The sequence below is a fragment of the Caretta caretta genome, chromosome 8, assembly GCF_965140235.1.
Source record: "Caretta caretta isolate rCarCar2 chromosome 8, rCarCar1.hap1, whole genome shotgun sequence".
Classification (NCBI taxonomy): domain Eukaryota; kingdom Metazoa; phylum Chordata; order Testudines; family Cheloniidae; genus Caretta; species Caretta caretta.
Window position 1 is genome coordinate 106,184,271 of NC_134213.1, and position 21,182 is coordinate 106,205,452.

Genomic DNA, 21,182 nt, shown 5'->3' on the forward strand with positions numbered 1-21,182 from the left:
GATGCTATAATTAAAGGCCTACTGCCTTATCTGTTCAGGCTGATAAACCTGGCGTGTATCAGTATTCAAGACACAGGTTATTCAGTATTTGTTTCTCTCCCTATCAGCTGGTCCTTGTGGCTGTGACCTGTTTTTCATACTATTGTAAAGATTGTAGCAGAATGCCATCCTTCTTTTGATCTTCGTTACCACGTGCTCGTTTGAACGGGTGATGGAGTTTGCTGCCCTGGTAGTCGATTAGATTACTTCCCTATTTTTGCTTTCACCTAAAGATAAAACTAATACATTCAACCAAATTTTTTCCTTAGTGGCCTGTTACGATAGGGTAGTGTTATCAGTCTCGTCTAGCGTGGCTGTCCTCACCAGAGGCTTACAGTGTTTAGACCAGAGCTTCATCCACTTGACATCTGAAGCTGTGATTATAATGTAATCGGTGGCTCTGTTCTGTTGCAAATCACTTAGGTGATCTCTGAAGCACAGGAATCCTCCTCAAGAGATATCTTTGCTTTAGCCAGCCTATTATTCCCTTCTTGTCCACTTGTGCCAAACTGTACGCTAGCCTGGATACTTACCATCGGTTTGTCTTGTTGATGGAGCAGATATTATTTCATGGCGTTGTGAGCAGGATAGCCTCTTGCTTCTGGTTGTACAGTGTGCAGGGCTGTAATTTTGCAATAATGATACCTGGACTTAAATATATTTGTTTCAAAATGTTGCGGAAAGACCAGCTTGTAAATGCTCACAATGCCACAGGGAGGTAAGTACTATTGTCTCTATCTTGCCGGTGGGGAAATGGACACACAGAGGTTGTGACTGACTCTGGACCACACATGAAGTTAGTGTCAAGCCAGTATTAACTGAGGAGTTCCTGGTTTCCGCTCTTCTTTTTAAGCCATGTAATAGGGTTGGCTGCCTCCTGAGCTCCCCCTGGTGGCCAGAGATCACTGTGCAGCACCCTGCCTCTGTTTCCTTCTCTTTGGGTTAAAGCCACCCGGGCCTGGAGCTGGTTTAATAACACAAACAGTTCAAAAATCCTCAGGGTCCCAAATTTAAAGTCCATCCCCACAACCCAAAAGCTCAAACTTAGCTCTGGCATCTTCTAGCCGGAGCTCATCTTCCCAGTCTGTTCTCACAGCCCATCCTCCCAGCTCTTCCTAGCTGCAACTCAACCTTCTGGCTCTGGCCTCAAGGCCCAAACCCAGTCTGGGTTCCCCCAGGAGCTTCCTGCTCACTGGGCTCTGGCCTCCAAACTCCCTTGATATCAATGTGTTCCCTGCAGGAGCCTTTCTCTGTGCAGTTTCCTGAGCTTCCCTCCTTTTCTTTGCAGCTTCCTGCTGCTCTTTGTAGGACAATCACCTGATCTCTCCCAGGTGTGGCTTCATAGTAATCAGGGTTGGCTGGCCACAGGCCTTCCAGCCCTTAGGGCAAGCCACCCTGGTAGTATTCACCTTTGCACTTAAGGGTGATTGCCAGGTCATGTGCATTCAGGAAGGGGAAACCCAGCATGGTGTAGGGAAATTGGGCTTTTTGAATTAAACCCTAAAGCTAGGAATTGCCTTGCGGCGTTTTCCTTGCTTTTCCCACAGCTTTGTTTTCTGTCTTTCTGTTGCTCAGCTGTCTTTTCCCTCTTCCTTTTTCACACGTCTGTTGCCTCCTCCCATTATTTCTATTGTTTTTTCCCCCTCTCTTCTGCTTGCTCCCTTTCCTTTCTCTGACTTGCATAATGACAGGTTTCAGAGGAACAGCCGTGTTAGTCTGTATTCGCAAAAAGAAAAGGAGTACTTGTGGCACCTTAGAGACTAACCAATTTATTTGAGCATGAGCTTTCGAGCTGTAGCTCACGAAAGCTCATGCTCAAATAAATTGGTTAGTCTCTAAGGTGCCACAAGTACTCCTTTTCTTTTTCCTTTCTCTGTGTCACCTTTATATTTTCTCGGGGAGTGGAGGGCGGGGGGAGAGAAATGGTCCTGGCCTTTTGCAAACCTCTTTTCGTGAGAGAGACTATCAGAATTCTCCATCCTACATAGAAAGGAGGAAACCGTTCCCAGGATGCTGTGCAGGAGGACCTCGAAACTCTAAAACTAGTGGGATTCCCTATCTTCTTTGCATATAGAATATTGCTATAAGGGCTTCCTTTCATAGCCACATCCGGCCCATTGATAACATCAGTCCTGGAGCATTACTAGGTGAGCTCATGTTTTTGTTAGTGAAGTAATCCCCTCCAAGTTTATATACCAGTTTTTAGTGTAGCACACTTTACATTACACTTTACATTAGCTTGAGCTGAATGATGCACTTGAGAAATGCTCCTAAATTAAAGTAGAATTGTCCTGCTTATATGCCTTGATAATCCAATCCAATAAATAAGAGACATACACAGAAAAACATTTTCAACAGAACACTCTGGTGTTCACTGTGGTCAGGTATAAAGAAATGTTCCCTGCATACTAGTATTGTGGGTTTCTGTCACGCTCTATACAGAGAACTCCTCTTTCCACGTCATCCCAAGACAACTGGCCCAGAGTTGTAAGTGATCCTTTTCCTGGCCTAACTAACTAATAAAAGTAAAAAGGCAAGTGCTCTTGATCCTGGTGAAAGCAGAACAAAGGTGTGTGTGTGTGTGTGTGTGCGCGGGTGGGGGAGTACACACTGGTAGGATGTGTTGGGTCAAGCTTCATAATTGAATTCAGACATCAAAGGGGAAAGAGCTAAAAACGAAGTCCGGTTCAGGTGCAGGTGGGAGTTTCTCTCCTTACTAACCCTTCTTGGTTGATGAGTCTCGTTAAAAATATCTCCCACAACTTGATAGTGTTTTATTATTATTGACTAACCTAGCACAGTCCCTATGTTCTGCTCTGGCAATAGGAAAGGTGATCAGACATCCCTCTCCTTGTGCCAGAATGTTTTTGAATGAGACGAGTTTAGTATGGAGAGAAAAGCAAAATCAATGTGAAATGCTAGAGTCCTCCGTGTATGCTGTAGTACAGGGCTTCACACTGTCTTTAAAGGGAAAGAGGATGCGCAGGGGGAAGGAATAAATGGGCCTCACTGCTCTAGAGAATGTGAACTGTCCTTTGTTCTTAACACAGATTCAAATCAATAGAGAATACTGAGAGTTGCCAGAAATACTACTACTGCGACCAGTTATAGGTAGGACCTCTGCATTCACAGCTGGTCAGCGAGGGCCGGTGATGAGAGAGTATTTGAATGGCCTTTTCTGGGTGACTCCATCACATAACCACGTGCTCTGTCCTGGAGCCGTAACCTAGTATGGTGTTCCAGTGGGAAAGGTGTGCCGCCCCCTTCTCTCAAAGGCCCCCCCAATGTGGTGTTGGAAGAAATACAGTTGTTGCCTCCTTGAAGTGACTCGTGTTCGTTAGAGGAGTAGGACATTAAAAGGTGCTGGAGTTGCAATGCCCACAGGTTAGTCTTTAAATGACTGTACCCTGACATTACCCGCTGTAACTTGCAGCTGGCTGGGCCCGTTACCTTGGCTTTCTCCCCAGCAATGTACAATCTCAGCTTACAAAGGAAATGTAGCAGGAATAATGACTTTTGGGGGGAAGTGTTTTCCCCTGTAATCGGTCAGTACAGAGCCAGCAGGTGTACATTTATAGACAGACTCCAGTGATGGCAGTCATCGCTGTTCGTCTCTTTGTTAAGCCTGCAGTAGGTGGGTAGCAATACATTTGCCCCTTATAAACTTTTATTATCCAATGCTTTAACAACAAGGTAGAGCTCTTAAAAATGGCTGTGGTGTGAGTTCCCTGTTTTCTTTTCTCTTCCAGGCATCCTCGAATGCACATCAGGACAGCGCTGGCGGATGCCCATCTATACTGCCTGAAGAAGTACGTGGTGGACTTCCTTGCTGAAAATAGGTAAGGAATGGGCAGAGGGAGGTGGTGATGCCAGACGTTTAATGTGATACGTAGCTGTCTGTCTACAGGGTTCTGTTAAACTGCGTTTTGCATCTGTTTCTAAAATCAAATAACTTCTCCAAACACTTAAGCTGTGTTTAAAAATCTCTGATTTCTAACCAGAGCCTTTGTTTTAACTCCTGCAACAGCAACATTAAAAAGCAGACAAATTTGCCTCCGTTCTGATAATGTCACCATGTCTCTTGTTTCTACCTACACAGCTGTACTTCCTAGGCTATTCGTTTCTTATAGAGCTTCCTCACTGAGTTGAGTCGTAAATACATTTCACGCCTATTTCTTTTTCTCCCGCACATGCTCAGTAATCACCTTTTTCTCTCCCCCTCCCCACCCACTAAACCCATAGGCAGGCTATCTCTGTAGAATCCTATGCTCTTAGTTTGTGGTGTTCCCATGTGGAAACTCTGAGACCACCCACCAAGGGTGAGAAAAACATCCGTTTATGCAAGAGGAGAGTGATCCTGGCTATAACATTTCATGAAACAGGAGAAAAAAATCAACGTGTTTACCTTAAACCAAGCACAGCTAGAAGTTCAGCCTGGGGACGACTTTCAGTTCCTAGGTCTTCTGTGGCATCTGTCATGCCCACTACAGATCGTGAATGTGCACTAAGTTCTCGGCTATATTTTCCCCCTTTGAGGTGAGGTGGAGGCTAAAGGTCATGACTAGATGTTGAATTCATAGCCATATTTCTTAGCAGAGCAACTGACAGGAGAGAGAACATTGAGGAAGGAAGGAATTTCTTGTGGCCTTGATCACGAAGGAAGGCACAAATACATGACGCACGCCCTCTCTTGGGTATTTGGTTGGAGGCTCCACACGTGGAAAGTTTGCAGGATCAGGGTTGTATGTGTGTGCCTTTTAAAGGGAAAATCAGTAACAAATCCCCAGGGGACACGCTCGCCACTGTTGAGTGTAGTGCTTCTCTGTTGCTGGGACTGGTACTTGGGATCATTTGTACCAGTCAGTTGAATTAATCATAGGCACTGGAAACAAATCTGCAAGATGGAAATGCTTGATTGGCCCCGGGTAGCTGGTTCTTGGAGCAGTCAAAGCTCCCAGTGCTCTGTGAGAGTTCATTTTAGAAGGCAGGTGGCATTTGTGGAGTCATGTTTATGGGTCACATGACATCAGAGTGAAACATAGTTTGCGCCTTTCTTTCCTAAGTGAACACCTAGGGCCAAATTTTCACAAAGGCCTCAACCCACTTAATTTTACAGGTGCAAATGGTGATGTTAGATGTGTCATGCCTTTCACTGCCTCACTGTCTATATTGTGCCCTCCTGGTCTGTTTCTTGTCTTAAATTAGCTGGTAAACTCTGGGTAATCTCTGTTTATATGTTTGCACAGTGCTTCACATAACTCAGGCCTGGTCCCTGTGTGCTAGACAAATAATCATTTCAGAGGGATAGAAAGCAGCATCTTTTTATTGGCATCCGTAAAAGGCATGTGCAAAATTAGATAGCATTTTTGAAAATTTGACTCATAATATTTTTGAGGCTTTATGCTACTTTCTTTGAAGCCAGGTGGAGGTTTTACTTCGGCAAGAGCAGGATTGCACTTTCTGTTATGAAAATGCCAAATTCTGTTCACACCTATAACTGCTCCCTGTCCTCTTTACAAGAGCTCTTCATTTGTGCAGTTATCATTGGTTGTCTTTTATCTGTATGCTGAATAGGTCCACATCTCTTAAATTAGGTCTGATTTTCTAAGCCCTTTAAATTATAATTGACTTCTTGGCTGCATGTGTCATACCATTTAGTTAACATTTTCAAGACTTGATAATAAAACTCAGATTACCAACCACAGGTGGCTGCTTGTTTATCTTTATTCAGCTACATGTTTGTTATTCAACCAATAACCAACTGCGAGAGAGCCAACCATGGTACAGTATCTCCATGCTTGGAAAATGGGATTCCTGCCACAATGAATAACCCAGGCTTTCAGGCTTCCGGCATTGGTGGGCATTCTCAGCTTGTTTTTCTTTTCTGGGGGAAGGGAAGGACAGTGCATACTCAGAGACCTTTCCATGCTCAGTAGCAGTATTCCAGGACTTTTGAAAGATCCTGTGGAATATTTTTGCCTCAAAATTACTGACGTTTATATGATTGTTTTTAAATACTTAGTTTTCTCTGGACTGAAAAACATTCATTAAGATTTTATTTCTCTGCAATTCCATGCTGGAGCTGGAGAAGCTCAGATGCCTTGTTTAAGTTTGAGTGTGGTTAAAACTAACAGCAGGGCCTGAAGTGAACAGTGAAGCTGTTGTACTGTGCCAGGAAGCACTGACACAGTGTACTTCCTTGGTATTGCAATATTTACATTGTGTTAATATTGGAACCTGGGGATCTGATGGTAGGAATAACTTGTCTTTTTCATTGTTGCAGCATGAGTGAGGGATCCACACTTTGTTTTCATTGTATTTTAACATACAAAAGGAGAAAACACCTGGCCTAGCAGTTAAAAGCTTGGCTCCCAGGGCCAGCTATGGTGCAGCATGTTGCAGAGGAAGATTATGATTACTGGCAGGTTGAGGGATTGCCTGGGGAGCAGTTGTGCTTTTGTCCTTTATTAGGAAAAGTTCAACTTTTACAATACTTTTCCTGTACCTTTTTAGGAGGATTTCTTCCTCCGGATGTGTTAACTGCAATATCAGGATACTTTATACATACTACCTTTCAAAAATAATAGTAATGAATCTTGTGAATCCATTTTTGTAAAGTGGTAGGGAGCACAGAGTGCCTGTCATTCCGGACAGCATAAGGGACTGGTCTACACACAGCGTAGCACCAGTTTAATTGAAGATGTGAGTTTTAAACTGGTTTAATTATATCAGTGCACTTTTGGGTGGGGAGGCACTTAAATCAATTTGAATGTCTTAAATTGGGCTACCTTAAATCAGTTTGTAGTCCATTTAAAATCATCTGATTTAATACACTGAGTTGCAGTTTAAATAAACTGGTGCACACACTGTATGTAGACAAGTCCAAAGTTGCTGAGCATCAGCTATAAAGGGGGGGAAATATCCTTTAACAACAGCTTAACCAATTCACGGTTGGTTGAAGTACGACTGTTGCTTTGGATATAAGAGGGTCACACCCCAGAGAAGCCATCCAGTAGTGCAAGATTTCTAGAGAAGACCCTGCTTTTGTGGTTCAGGAACAGGATACAGTGTCAGGATTCCGGCATTCTGTTACCAGCTCTACCACGGGCTTCCTTCGTGACCATGGGCAAGTCATTTCTTTTCTCTGTGCCTCAGTTTCCAACTCTGCCCGGGATATTGGGAGACTAAATTAATCAATGTTTGTAAAGTGCTTAGAACTATCTGATGGAAGATGCTAAGAGAGGGCAAATTCTTATTAACCAGTCCATAACTCAGCTCTCTGAACTTCATGCTTGATAATATATTAAATGTGATGGAGTAACTGATTTTCCTGCTAGAAGTTCTGTTATGTTACAGCGAAGTCTGTTGGCAAAGCAAACAAGTTCTAGAGCTTCCGAAAAGCAAGGTTCCCTAGTGCATCTGAATGATAGTCTGTGAAAACTGGCATTATTTTTGTCTATGTATTATGTGTACATCAAATACTGCAATTTTTGTGTCCTTGCAAAGTCAAGAGGTCACACACCCTTGTTATTGTTTAAATAAACCTGGGAGAGGTTTTTCAGGGTTTATTTCTTCACAGAAGGAAAAACACTCTTTGCGGGTGAAAAAGTAGATCTTTTTGGCAGTTAAAATACCCCCCAAACCCCACGCATCTCTCAAAAGCTATCCCAATTCTGAATTCCAGCGGAATAGGTCTATAGACTTGTGACAGTCCCACCCTGCCCTTGGCACAATACACACACGTTACACTAAGTTGGTCTAAACCTGCTGTCTTCCTGGGGAGTACCTGTAATGTAAACTTAAACACCGAGAAACAGACTTGGTCTAAAATTTACCCTGAGCTTGGCTGTTCCTAGGGATTTTCCCTGCAGGACCCTCTGTTCCCTCTGCCTGCGAGAGATTGGAGCTAATGGGACTACCTTGGTGTTGGCGCCATGGTGAGTCAGCAGAATATCCCTACATCTCTGAGCAGGAGACCCTGACACCAGCGTGACTCAATAGAAGACCTTGCTTCTTCTCTAGGCAGGGGCCTAAACATGGCACCTGAGAGAGAGTTTTTCCCTTTTTTTAAAGCCTCCTTTATGAGGATAAAGATAACTCGAGGGCCAAGTTGTTAGTGTGAGGAGACCCTCGGAGTAGTGAGGGAGAATGGAACAGTGCTGGCCGTGTGTTAATTACAGGAGCCATTCTGCCAGCCTGGGGCGGGACGGCTCCTGGTGAGCCCTGCACCTCCTGGAGAAGTGCACAATATTGCTTCTCTTAAAAAGATCAGCACGCAGCAAAGGCCAGCACGCTGCAGACAGCATGCTCACACCCCACAGCTGGCAGGCCTCACACCCTTGGGGCTCTGTGATGCTGGCCAACATGGGAGCCAATCCCCTTTTCTGGCACTCTCTCTTGAGCACTAGGTTGGAGTTCTGCCTTGCTGCTGCTTGCAGGGGGATGGAAAAAGAGTCCTTACCCCCTTTTCCCTCATGAGCCCAACCGGTAGCAGAGGGAGGATCTGAGCCTGTGCTCTTCAAGCACGCATGCTGTGCAGGCAGGTGTTAATATCCGTGCAGTACGTGCTCAAAGTTGGCTTGCTTACAATCCCCAGGAAACTTTTAGTGGAAAAATTGTGATCTACATGAAATAACATGGTAGATTTTCATTTGTTCCTTTTCCAAAATATTTCCAAAGCTCTACCCTGGCGCAATTTCTGTTTAAAAAAATAACACAGCACCTTTTTTGCTTTACAGAGCTTATCACTGACACCCCAAAACTCCCTTTGTGAATTTGGCAGAGTGGAGAATGGGTGTCTGTGGGTGTGGGTGTGCGCGTGCATGCAACGTGTGTTTATAGTACACAGGATGTATCAATAATATTGTGCCCACAGTCAGTTACAGGCACAAAGGATAGCATTTATGGTGATGGCTAACTACTTGAGTGTCCCCACAAATGGGAATGCCATCATTTTCACTCTCAGTTGATAGTGGGCAGTAAATTAGAGGCCAAGTTGAGGCCTCTTTAAAAAATATAGCCCTACTTATAATTTTCCCCCAAAATAATTTTTATTGTATATATAATATATGAAAAATGTGGTTCTTGGCTAAGATCACTTTTGTCAGACTTCATCTTACTGCAGATTTTTTCTGACCCCATAAAATACATGTTCTCCTTTGAGTCCGTGTAGATCCCACTGGAGCTGCACATGCATCCCATGCATGCGAGATCGGAATCTTTTGCCTACCAGGCTGTGTCTGGGACGCGCGTGTGCCCTGAGTCACCTCATGCTCCCATAAGAGGGCTTAAAGAGCAAAGCGGCCCTGCGCCCTTTGATTCCTTCTTACCACTCATGGCAATGAGGTGCAAGGTGGACTGTATCTGATCCCGTTCTGACTTTCAAACCTTACTTCAGTAAAGAAGCTTCTTCCCGGATTCCTTTTCATTCCTTTCTTTCTTTTAATTTTCTTTAAGAACATAAGAATGGCCCTACTGGGTCAAACCAAGGGTTTGTCTAGCCCAGTATCCTGTCTTCCAACAGTGGCCAGTGCCAGGTGCCCCAGAGGGAATTAACAGAACAGGGAATCATCAAGTGATCCATCCCCTGTCACTCATTCCCAGCTTCTGGCAAACAGAGACGAGGGACACCATTCCTGCCCATTCTGGCTAGTAGTCATTGATGGACCTATCCTCCATGAATTAATCTAGTTCTTTTTTGAACTCTGTTATGGTCTTGGCTTTCACAACATCCTCTGGCAAGGCGTTACATAGGTTGGCTGTGTGTTGTGTGAAGAAATACTTCCTTTTATTTGTTTTAAACCTGCTGCCTATTAATTTCATTTGGTGACCCGTACTTCTTGTGCTATGCGAAGGCGTAAACAACACTTCCTTATCTACTTTCTCTATACCAGTCATGATTTTATAGACCTCCATCATATCTCCCCTTAGCCGTCTCTTTTCCAAGCTGAAAAGTCCCAGTCTTATTAATGTCTCCTCATATGGAAGCCATTCCATACCCCTAATCATTTTTGTTGCCCTTTCTGAACCTCTTCCAATTCCAATATAATTTGTGTGCCGTCCTCCCACCCCTCCCCCCGCCCAAAAAAGAGGGAAAGCGAGCAGTTAGAACAAACAGAGGGGAGACCTCCCTGTACAGTGGGGTGAGGTGCTTCTTGACAACCGCTAGCTATGGCGGACTCCAAATCCTCGGCGTTTAAACTAAAAAGAAAAGGAGGACTTGTGGCACCTTAGAGACTAACCAATTTATTTGAGCATGAGCTTTCGTGAGCTACAGCTCACTTCATCGGACGGTATGCATCCGATGAAGTGAGCTGTGTTTCCACGGTATGCATCCGATGAAGTGAGCTGTAGCTCACGAAAGCTTACTCTCAAATAAATTGGTTAGTCTCTAAGGTGCCACAAGTACTCCTTTTCTTTTTGCGAATACAGACTAACACGGCTGTTACTCTGAAACCGGAGTTTAAACTCTTTACTCACCGTAGAAGGTAAGAGTAGCTGCCTGTTCTGTCTCGGGGAAGCACATGTCCCCATCAAGTCTGTTAGCTGCTGCTCCTTTTGGTCTTGCATGTGAAAATCCTGACATGTGAGCCTCAAGTTACTCCTCTTGGAGCAGCCCATGAGGGTATCTTCAGCTCGAGGATCTTGGCTGTCCTCCAGGCAGGAAATTAGGATTCTTTGAGTGCCGTCCCTGTAGGGGCTCCACTTCAGGTGACGGTGCATCCCGGAGCCATTGATCAGAGGCTTTTCCATAGCAGTGCTTGGCTGGGCCGTGCATGCACGCTTCAGCTGTCTCACTGCACCTGTCTGTCCCGTTGAACGCATGTATGCTGGCCCTCTCTCTCCCCCACCCTCCCTCCAGTTCCTTCTCAACCGTCCTTGACTGAAGACGGAGCTCTCCGCAGTGCGAGAGCCGTTTCCCCCTGGAGTATAAAAAAATCAGTAGTTAAATAAGTTTTCTTCTATTGTAGTTTTGTAGTTCATTTAAAAAAAATTTTTCTTCAATACTTAGATTTTTAGTTCTCCTCAGTTCATAGTCCCCCTCTCAGGGCACGAACATTAACGACTATGCCAGGTTCCCCTGGCTTTAAGAGATGTGGCTCCTGCCACGAGGCAATGCCTAGATCTGATGGACACGCTCAATGTGTGAGGTGCCTCGGAGAGATGCACATTCCTTCCAAGTGTGTCCATTGCAGCAACTTGTGGGCATGAGCCCACCGAGACTGGCACTTCCGCCTGAAGATGATCCTAATGGAGAAATCACTTCTCCCAGGATCAGACAAGGATCCCCCTAATCACTTCCTCCCCCAATAAGGAACAAATCCATCCGAGTCATGACAGACAACGTAGCATGCATGTTCTACATCAACAGACAAGGGGGGGCCTAATCCCACTCCCTGTGCACCGAAGCCATGATGTTATGGAACTGGTGCATCTGCCACAATATAGATATCTCAGCCTCTTACCTTCCTGGATGCCAAAACACCACCACCAACACCCTCAGCAGACACTTCTCCCGGGAACACGATTGGGAAACGACCCTCCACCGAATATTCAGATAATGGGGGTTCCCTTCCATCGACTTATTTACCATGCCCCAGAACAGCAAATGTACTTCGTTCTGCTCCAGAGCAGGACTCTGCCCCCAATCCCTAGGGCATGCCTTTCTAATCCGGTGGGACAACTCACTTATGTACGCATTCCCACCAATACCACTAATCCACAGAGTCCTACGCAAAATAAAGGAAGACAGCGCTACAATCATTGTGATTGCCCCAGCGTGGCCCAGACAAACATACCCTTACCTGTTATGTCTGTTTACCCATCCGCCACAGACTCTCCCATTAACATGAGACCTTCTGTCGCAGGACAACAGACAAGTCCTATGTCCGCAACTAGAGACGCTCCACCTGAAAGCGTGGTTCCACCATGGTTCCACGAACGAGAGCTAACCTGTTCAGAACAAGTGAAAAATATTTTACTAAACAGCAGACGCCAATCTACACGCATTACTTACCTGCAGAAATGGAAGCGTTTCTCCACGTGGTGTTCAAACAAACGGATCACTATATGTACCGCACCATTACCGGCGGTACTAGACTATTTGGTTGAATTGAAGAATTTGGGACTATCGCTAAGCTCTATCAAAGTTCACCTCGCGGCGATTAATACTTTCCATGACACAATCGAGGGGTTTTCAGTTTTCACATACCCTATTACAAAGCGCCTCATGCTTGGCCTACAAACCCTCTATCCGGAAATACGGGACCTGAACTTAACGTTCAAGGGCCTCATGAGACCTCCATTCGAACCAATGGCTACCTGCTCCTTACTGCACCTGTCCATGAAGGTGGCTTTCCTAGTAGCCATTACCTCCGTGAGATGAGTTAGTGAGACTGGTGCACTAATGACCAACCCACCCTACACCATCTTTTTCAAGGACAAGGTCACATTACGACCCCATCCAAAATTTCTCCCCAAAGTGTCATCAACCTTCCAGATCAACCAACCCGTTCACCTTCCCACATTCTATCCCAAACCGCACACGTGCTCACAGGATGCTGCACTACACACCCTAGATGTCAGACAGGTGATAGCCTTCTACCTGCACAGGACGAGATCTTTCCAAAAATCATCAAGACTGTTTGTCTCGACAATGGAACAATCCAAAGGGTCAGCAATATCCAAACAACAACTTTTCAAAATTAATATCAAACTGTATAGAACCCCCTATGGGCATCAGATCATAGAATCATAGAATATCAGGGTTGGAAGGGACCTCAGGAGGTCATCTAGTCCAACCCCCTGCTCAAAAGCAGGACCCATACCCAATTAAATCATCCCAGCCAATGCAGATCCCATTCCACACATGCCATGGCAACTTCCGTGGCTTTTCTTCACAATGTACCCATTTCAGAAATTTGCAAAACCGCCACTTGGGCGTCAGAACATACCTTTACCGATCACTGCGTCATTACACAAGACTCCAGGGACGATGCCATACTTGGCCTTTTGGTCCTCTCTACTTTGGTTAGCCATATACCTCCAAAGTCCACCCATCCTTCATGGGTATTGCTCTACATTCACCTGAAGTGGAGCACCCACAGAAACAGCACTTGAAGAAGAAGAGAAGGTTACTCACCTTGTGCAGGAACTGAGGTTCTTGGAGATGGTTGTCCCTATGGGTGCTCCACTACCCACCCTCCTCCCCTCTGCTTTGAAGTTTGATAAGAGGACTCTAAGGTAGAGAAGGAACTGAGTGGGGGCACGCTGTGCATGTGCGCTCAATGAGACAGACAGGTGCCACGAGACAGCTGGCCCGGCCGAGCACTGCTATGGAAAAACCTCCGATCAACGGCGCCAGGACGCACTGCCACCTGAAGTGAAGCACCCACAGGGGGACACATCTCAAAGAACCTCAGTTACTGCACAAGGTGAGTAACTCTCTCTATCGTCTCAGTGAGCCCCTTGGCTGCTGGGCACCACACTCTCACTTCCAGCAGAGAAACAAAGGTGCCAGAACCCCTGATAGCAACATCCCTGACACTGGCTGTGTTTACCTCTGCCCCAAGGTTTCGGCAGCACTCCAGGGCAGAGAGACCCAGCTCTGTCCCCTGAAAGAGGCAGGTGCTTCTGCACCAGGCATAAACAGCTCTAAGTGGGCAACACATCCTCCCCACAGGGAGGACTCTAGGTCAAGGGATAAGCCCTCAGCACAGGCAAAGGACAGCACCAAAACACCGCAAGACAAATTGAGATCAGTCTGGCCCAATTGTACCGACTTCCATGCTGGTGCCAGAAGGTTTCACGGCACTGAGATACGCTTTTACTCCTCCCTTGCTGCCCCTCTCAGTACTGGATTTGGCAATGGCCCTTGCACGGGCCATTCACCATGTAGGCATTGTGAGCGGGTAGAGCATGCCCAGTGCAGAGAAACTCTTGGAAGAATTTAGCTGAAAAACAAAGTCTTTTCTGAGTATGTGTGAACTGTGATTATTATTATTATTATTATGTTTTTTTGCACTCTTATAACTTGGCCAAATTTGGGCATTTTTTCATGGGGATGGTAAATGACACATCCCTGACACAAAGGTGGACTTGTGCCAAATTTCAAGTCTTCGCACCAAAGCATGGAGGCTTCTCATTTTTAAAGGCCGGGGGTAGAGGGGAGATTGATTGTTAACATGGACAAAGCGACACATTTTCCCCTAATCTCAGTCTTGGAAACGACTGAGCTATTTTTGCTGAAACTTTCCCCAAAAAAAAGCAGCCTGAGGCAAACACCTGGTATGGGTGCCACTAGTACTCCTTTTCTTTCAGCTGAAATAGTTAAAGGTTGGCAAAGTTTATAAGCAAGTGAAAGCAAGGTCTTCTGCTGGAAAGTGCTGGTCAGCCTTAACATTGGGTGGCACCACTTGCCTGTAATAAACATACATGACAATTTAGGGCCGGAGTTTTCAGAAAGCAGATACCATATTGCATTTGCACTTGTGTAGTTACTTCCCTTGTGCATGTGAATCTTGCGCAATTTGTGTGCACAATTGTGGTAACTGCATTTGCTAATGCAAGTGGGCCTTTGGCCTCAATTTCCTGAAAATGAGACTCTTAAGCATGTGTATAAAAGAAATGACCATGGTTACTAACAAATGCGTTTCTTACATATTGGAGCACTTCTCCTGTTCCTATTTCTTTTCAAGATCTGGATATAATCTTTTATGTGTCTGTGCATATTAAAAACCACATCTGTGGTTTGAACCTAGCAATCTTGAGTTGTTTGATGCAAGATAATCTACTGCTTTTATTTACAGCCACTTGGACGCTGGAGAGTTTTGTTTCATGGTGGGACTCCTAATACTAACAGGGCAAATTAGAACTACAGTGAAGGACAAAAATAATAGAGTGTGATAGTGTGATTACTTTGGAAGGTCTGACTTGGGAAAAGTAGGCATGATCGCCACAGTTCCCCCGATACAGTTAACTTGTCACTCACCACCCTAATGTCTCACTCACTCCCGGCTGAGCACTCTGCCCGCAGGGGCTTTATGGAATCAGAGGGAGCTGATTGAGAGCTAAGGAAAAGGATTAGATCTTCACTGTTTTTTCTCAGGACTGTGGACCTAACAGCCAGGGTTACCAGCCGTGAACTGTTCCCAGAACTGAGGGCTAATCTCCTTTGCAACAAACTGTGTAATGAAAGTCCAGCTCGATCTGGTGGCTCACTTTTAATGAAGCTAACCGTTGTCTTTTGCACTGCCGAAATAAATAGGAATAAACCGGGCTTTTTCTCCTCCCCTGTGGAGAAAACGGGACAGCAGAGAGACGACCTGGGTCTTTTAAAACTGGGGGTGAGGGCGAATTTGTCTGAAGGCTCATGCTTGGATGGCTGCGTGGTAGGTTGTACATGGAGGCCCCTTGCAAGTTTACGTTAAGGTGCTGCAGACTAAACCTGTGCGTTTTCCCCTTTTCCCCTGTAAATGCCTTTTTATCATTCAGACTGTCACCTGTGTTTTCTGGCAAGAGCTGCTGGCTGGGGGAGGTCTGGCAGAGCTAAACTCCCAGCTTGGTGGTCTTTGTACGGCCTTAAAAACAGAACCTGCTCTGTGAATACCTGCAAGTTAACATGTGTCAGCCGTATGATTGGAATGTTTCCCTCTTCACTGTAAAGAGGGGTTTTATAATGAATACTTTCCTTGTGATCCAAATGGGTAAATAAACAAACAGCTCCTGCAGGAAGTGTCCTGTATGTAGACAGAGCGAAGAGCTTGTAGCTCTCCAAACCAGCAAAAAAAAATCCCAGCCTCACCCAGCCATGTGCATTTAAGCAAGTGGAACATGAAAGGTGAGTTTATCGTCTCCATTTCCTTTCACATCAGATGTTGCCCCTTATCTGGCATGACACGACTCAGAACTTGCCAGATCATTGTCCTTTTCTGGTATTGATTCAGCTTGTTGATGCAAAATTCCTTTATTGAAACTTAAATGGAAAAAACCTCAACTGTTCAAATTAGATATGAGTAAATAATTCTCAACAAATCGTATCTCTGATGAATGCAGCTTCTTTCTGTGTGTGGAATATCCACAAGCAGACCTCAGCTTCCGTGAGTTTGCTTATTTGATGGGGTCAGTTTAATTCTGTGGCTTGATCAGACATAGATCCTTTGGTGTGAGAGCTCAATATGCCATATTTGAAATTTGAGCCATGCTGGTTGGTTATGATTGGTCCAAAGTCACATGGTGCTGTTTCTGATCCCTGACTGGGTGAGCATGCAGGTACCTCTCTGACGAATACTTGAAAGTGAAAATGTTGCTATTTTGGTTTCTGTAAATACTTGTGCGTATGGTGTTGAAATTTGCGGTCCCTGAGCATTTGTGCTAGTACGATTCAATAGGCCTGATCCTCAGCCATTAACTTCAGTAGAGGCACTCTGGTTGAGGATCGGGCCCATTGACTCTAACTGCAGAAAGTGAATTCAGAAAGGACATGAAAACGTCCAACGCTGATTCACTTAACAAGTAAAGCAGTTTTGAGAATTCTTTTTGCATTATTCAGGTCCTGTAGCCTCAGTGATTAGCTCCCAGTCAAATTGAACTTTGTCTCCATGTAACCCTTAGTATGTTTTTTGAGCCAGTTATGTGACTCTCAAGCCTGTCTCCTCTAGACTTTTTAATCTTTGTCTCCTGGACAATATTATCCAAGCTTCCCAATATCATTGTACTACCTTGTTCTTTTCCACACAGTGCCACTTGTGTATAAGGCAGGATTTTTGCGTGGGAAAGGTCCATTTACTCCTGCCATGCATTCCTCACTTGATGACACGGTCCTCTATGTATACGGTGACAGCATACTGCACCTGTTTACAGCTGGAACTGAACAGCCTAAAACTTTCCTCTCCCAGGTTTTTTTCTCCCATTAGAATTAAAAACTGACAATTTCCTCATGTTTATACCAGGAAAATAATTACCGGGGGGAGGTGCTAGTCCCTCTCACCAGGGTTAACTTGGAGGCTGGCTTCCAGTTCTTTTCTCTCCACCCCAGATCCATCACAAACCATCTGATCTACCTGAATGATCTTGATCTCCTCTCATCCCAAACTTGAATTTTTTCTGGAAAATTAAGGAAAACTTTAACAATTCCCCTGTTTCTCTCTCTCTCCAAGGATTTTTCTAAAAACGTTTGGTTTCCTCATAGCTCTAAACCTGTTTCTATAGAAACATCAAATATCAATGCTCTGTGGCAGGGTTAGATGAAACAATGGGGGGGAGGGATAGCTCAGTGGTTTGAGCATTGACCTGCTAAACCCAGAGTTGTGAGTTCAATCCTTGAGAGAGGAAACACACTGGAGCTGACAGGTGCAGTGGGAAATGACCTAGTGCAGGCGAAGCCCACAGTTCCGTCACAAGCAGTAGGTACTTTCATAGCTTGTGGAGATTATGGAGATATTTTTCAAAAATTTTTTCAAAAATACGAAACAGACATATTGTGAGAATATAAAATTCACAATAAATGTGTATACATCTATCCACTTACTATAGAGATGTCTGTATTTTGAAGTGTATACATTCTGTAGGCACATCTTTTAAGGTGTATTTTATATACATTTATCTAAATGTATACATAATACACCATTTTTTGATATACAGACACCAGTTTGACTGGTGTGTTATAGACACACGTGTTGTCGAGGCATAATATCAGAAAGCCTCTGTCTGATGCACACTTTGCAAATGAGCCTGGCCCCCAGGCAGTTCGCAGACAGCGTGTGGCTCAGATACACATGATGCGGGGGAGGTGCTGGCAGGGAACTGCAGGTGGGGCTGATCTGGCAGAAGGGGATGCTGTCTGGGAAAGATTGTGATCCATTACTGAGCAGTTGGTGAGGACTGCCAAACTCCCTGGGTGGCCTCCAAGGGCAGCAGAGACTTCTGTTTAAAGAGCAATTCTGAAAACCTGTTGGCATTCCCAGGCAAAGTATCTGGAGCTGTCTGGTGTTCCTGGGTGGCTCTAGGTGGGCAGAGTTAAGGGTGTTTGGGTGACCCTGGGGATATGCCTGTGTGTGTGCACATACTTTCAGATGGTTTGAGCTTTTAGTTAAGAGGAACCTTTGTTTCTATGGTTTGTTTTTTAGAAAGCTGCCTAGTTCTCTTAATGTTATTTGGCTGAAGTAGATTCCTGGGAATATGACTACTGGTATAAGTGAACCCAAACATTGATGGAACTCAAGAACAGTTTTGCTGCGTCCTGCCTTCACTCTGTCCCTTCCATAATTTAGTCCACCCTACTTTCAGGTTGTGCTGTCTGTGATCATAGCATGTGTGCTCCCTCTGGCCATCATCACTGCCAAGAGTCCTGAGATTTTAGAGGCAATCCTGGGGGTTGAGAAATTCACTCAGAAACTTTGGTCTAAGGTCAAAAGCCTGAGGCTAGCCAGGAACGCTGAATGATGGCTGTAGAAGGGGTCACATGCAGGTTATGAAAGCAGAAGGTGGTCAACTTGTCAGAACCAAAGGTCCTAGTTAACGAAAATCTGGGACAAGAAGTATGGCAGCAGGCAGGAGGACTTGTTTTTCAACAGAATGTTTCTCAAAGTTTCCATGACTCATTTGTGGATTTTTAGCTCCAATAATATAAAAGACGCTGACAAATTTCCTAATTAACGTGAGATTTAAAAAATATAGATTTTTACCTGTTTACAGCTGGAACTGAATAGCCTAAAACTTTCCTCTCCCAGGTTTTTTTCTCCCGTTAGAATTAAAAACTGACAATTTCTCTCTTTGCATCAAAAATTTTTATAGCAAAACAGGGGGGAAAATGAAAGAAGCACTAATGTTTGTTCAGTGCCCTGATTAATACTGTGGGTTATCAGGTTAGGTACAAGGAACTGCCTAACAGTTTATTGGCCCACCTGGTTACTTTGGTTAAAATTAGTCTTGGGTTAGAACAGTGGTTCCCAAACTGGGGTTTGCGAAATGTTACAGGGGGTTCTTGGGGGAAAAATTCCCTAATGGCCAACAGAGCTGTCCCTAGAGAACCTGGGCAGCACGGGGTCAGCAGCCTGGAGCCCCTGGACTTCCAAGAGCTAAGCAGATCAAAGCAAGCATAACTATCAGACTGAGAAGATGTAAATGTCAAGACTCCTTATAAGAAATAGAAAGGGAGGTGGATATTTTTTGCTGTTTTTAAAATTAAAGAGGCAGCTAGTGTTGTTTTTAAAATTATCATGAAGAACAAGTTTAAGCTTTGTTGTAACGTGCGTCGTTTGCCTGTTTTGCGCAAGACCTGACTGCTTGTGTAGGAGGAACTCTGAGTTGGCTTCTTAAATCCCTTCCTGCTGTCTCACACCTGACACTCCTTGACGAAACCTAGGAGCCTTGTCTTACAACAGGCTCATTCAAAGTGATTCAAGCTACAAAAGTGAGATCTTGGAAGAGTGTTGCCATTTTCATAATGTAATAAAAATACTGTGGTGATAAATAATAATTAATAATAAATAGTGTGTAATAAGCATGTCATAAAAACAAATTTTATATTTCCAAGATCACTGCTTTTATAATTTATATTCAGGTAAAGGAGGCAATCCCTGGAAATATTCATTTTTAGGAGGGGGTTCGCGAGACTTGACATTAGTGAAAGGGGTTCACAGGTTGTTAAAGTTTGGGAACCACTGGGTTAGAAGAAAATGAATGGGGAGAGAGGTTATTGAGAGATGTGGGGAAAAATATGTCTTGTAGCAGAACGCAGTACAACCCCCCCCCCAATCATGCTGTTTAATTTTTGCTGCTTTTTTTTCCCTTCTGCATGTAACCCACATCTGCTACCTCCAAATTCTTAGCGTGTCTCAGAAATTCCAGAGTTTTTTGCCCCGAATCAATAAGGAGACGGGAAAAAGGCTTGTAATGGCTTCTTCCATTGTGCTCGTTAAAACCACATTGTGGGAAATGGACCCAAACACTGTCTTTTAAGTGGTGTTGAGTCTGAGGCAGGTGGTATTAACTGAGGACTGCATTAACTCTTTTCAAATCTCTTTCCTATTTCCTTGAGGAAACATGCCTGGCGTGTATATATGGCAAGGGCTGTTTCCCTGCCTCTTGCATTGACATTTTAATTTGGTCCATGATATAAATATCATTTCCCTAATCCTCCTTGCCCTGGCCTTGTTTTGTCTTTTTCTTCAAAGTGAGTTGACTTTTTTCTTTAAGGGAGAGTGGTGGCGGGAGGAGGGGATGGGAATGGTGACTGCTGCTCTAGTTTAGAGAATTCAAAGCTGGGGGGAAAATCTCAGAGTATCTGTTGTTTCTTTCTTTGTATTCACATGGAAATTTTTAATCTCCATCAAAGGATCACGAGAAAATAACATTGAGATTCAACAAGAGAGCTCCCGGCTTACATGGAATTTTTAAACGTTATTTGTCTTTATCCCTTAAACGTTGAGAACCATGAACTATGTTACCTACAAGCTTCATCATTAACTTTTCTCTTTCTTCCTCCACCCCTCTATTTTTTTCCTCTTTCCTTTTTTCTTAGATCTTTATTATCCTATGTAAACATGCAAAGCTCATTTTGGACGATGCTATAATATTCTGTAGGATTTGTTAGTTGTGTGTATGTTGACACTTTGAACTTTAACCAGTAGTTCTGATTAGAAATATTGCGCCATATTCTACTTTTGAATTGAATCTGGACTATCTGCAGCAGTCAGTGGAATCACTCCGGTAACAGATATCCGAATCTGACCCACTGCGTTACATAGCACTACACGAGTGAACATTATACTGCTAAAAAAGGGACAGTGCTAAATAAGGAAAACACAAACCAGTTTCTCCTTTGTGGTTGTGAATCATAAACACTGTCTGCATCTATGGAAATAGCTGATTCTAATTAAGACGTGTCCCCCCACCCCCCCAGTAACTAACCCGTGGAAAAGAGTGACTGGTTTTACAGGTGGGTCCTGGCAACAACAGTAGATTTCACGCTTCCACACAGATAAATTAAAAAAAAAAAGTGGGGGGGCTGGGGTTGGTAATAACATGCAAATTCTCATTAGTGCTGTTTTATGGTGTTTAATGTTAAACTTGGAAGATAAAAACGAATGACAGCCAGTAAATGGGACTGACGCTTCTGTTACTAACGTCTCCAGCAAGTGCAA

General features: G+C 44.3%; 1 protein-coding gene across 2 annotated transcripts in view; it reads left to right on the forward strand.

Annotated features, from left to right (window-relative positions):
* The window catches only part of EIF2B3 (eukaryotic translation initiation factor 2B subunit gamma), a 137,786-nt gene that overhangs the window by 75,199 nt on the left and 41,405 nt on the right, over positions 1 to 21,182 (forward strand). For both annotated transcript variants that reach the window (XM_048860683.2, XM_048860684.2), the window contains one exon: positions 3,789 to 3,878. In XM_048860683.2, the coding sequence (XP_048716640.1) occupies positions 3,789 to 3,878 (90 nt within the window). The remainder of the gene's footprint in view (positions 1 to 3,788; positions 3,879 to 21,182) is intronic.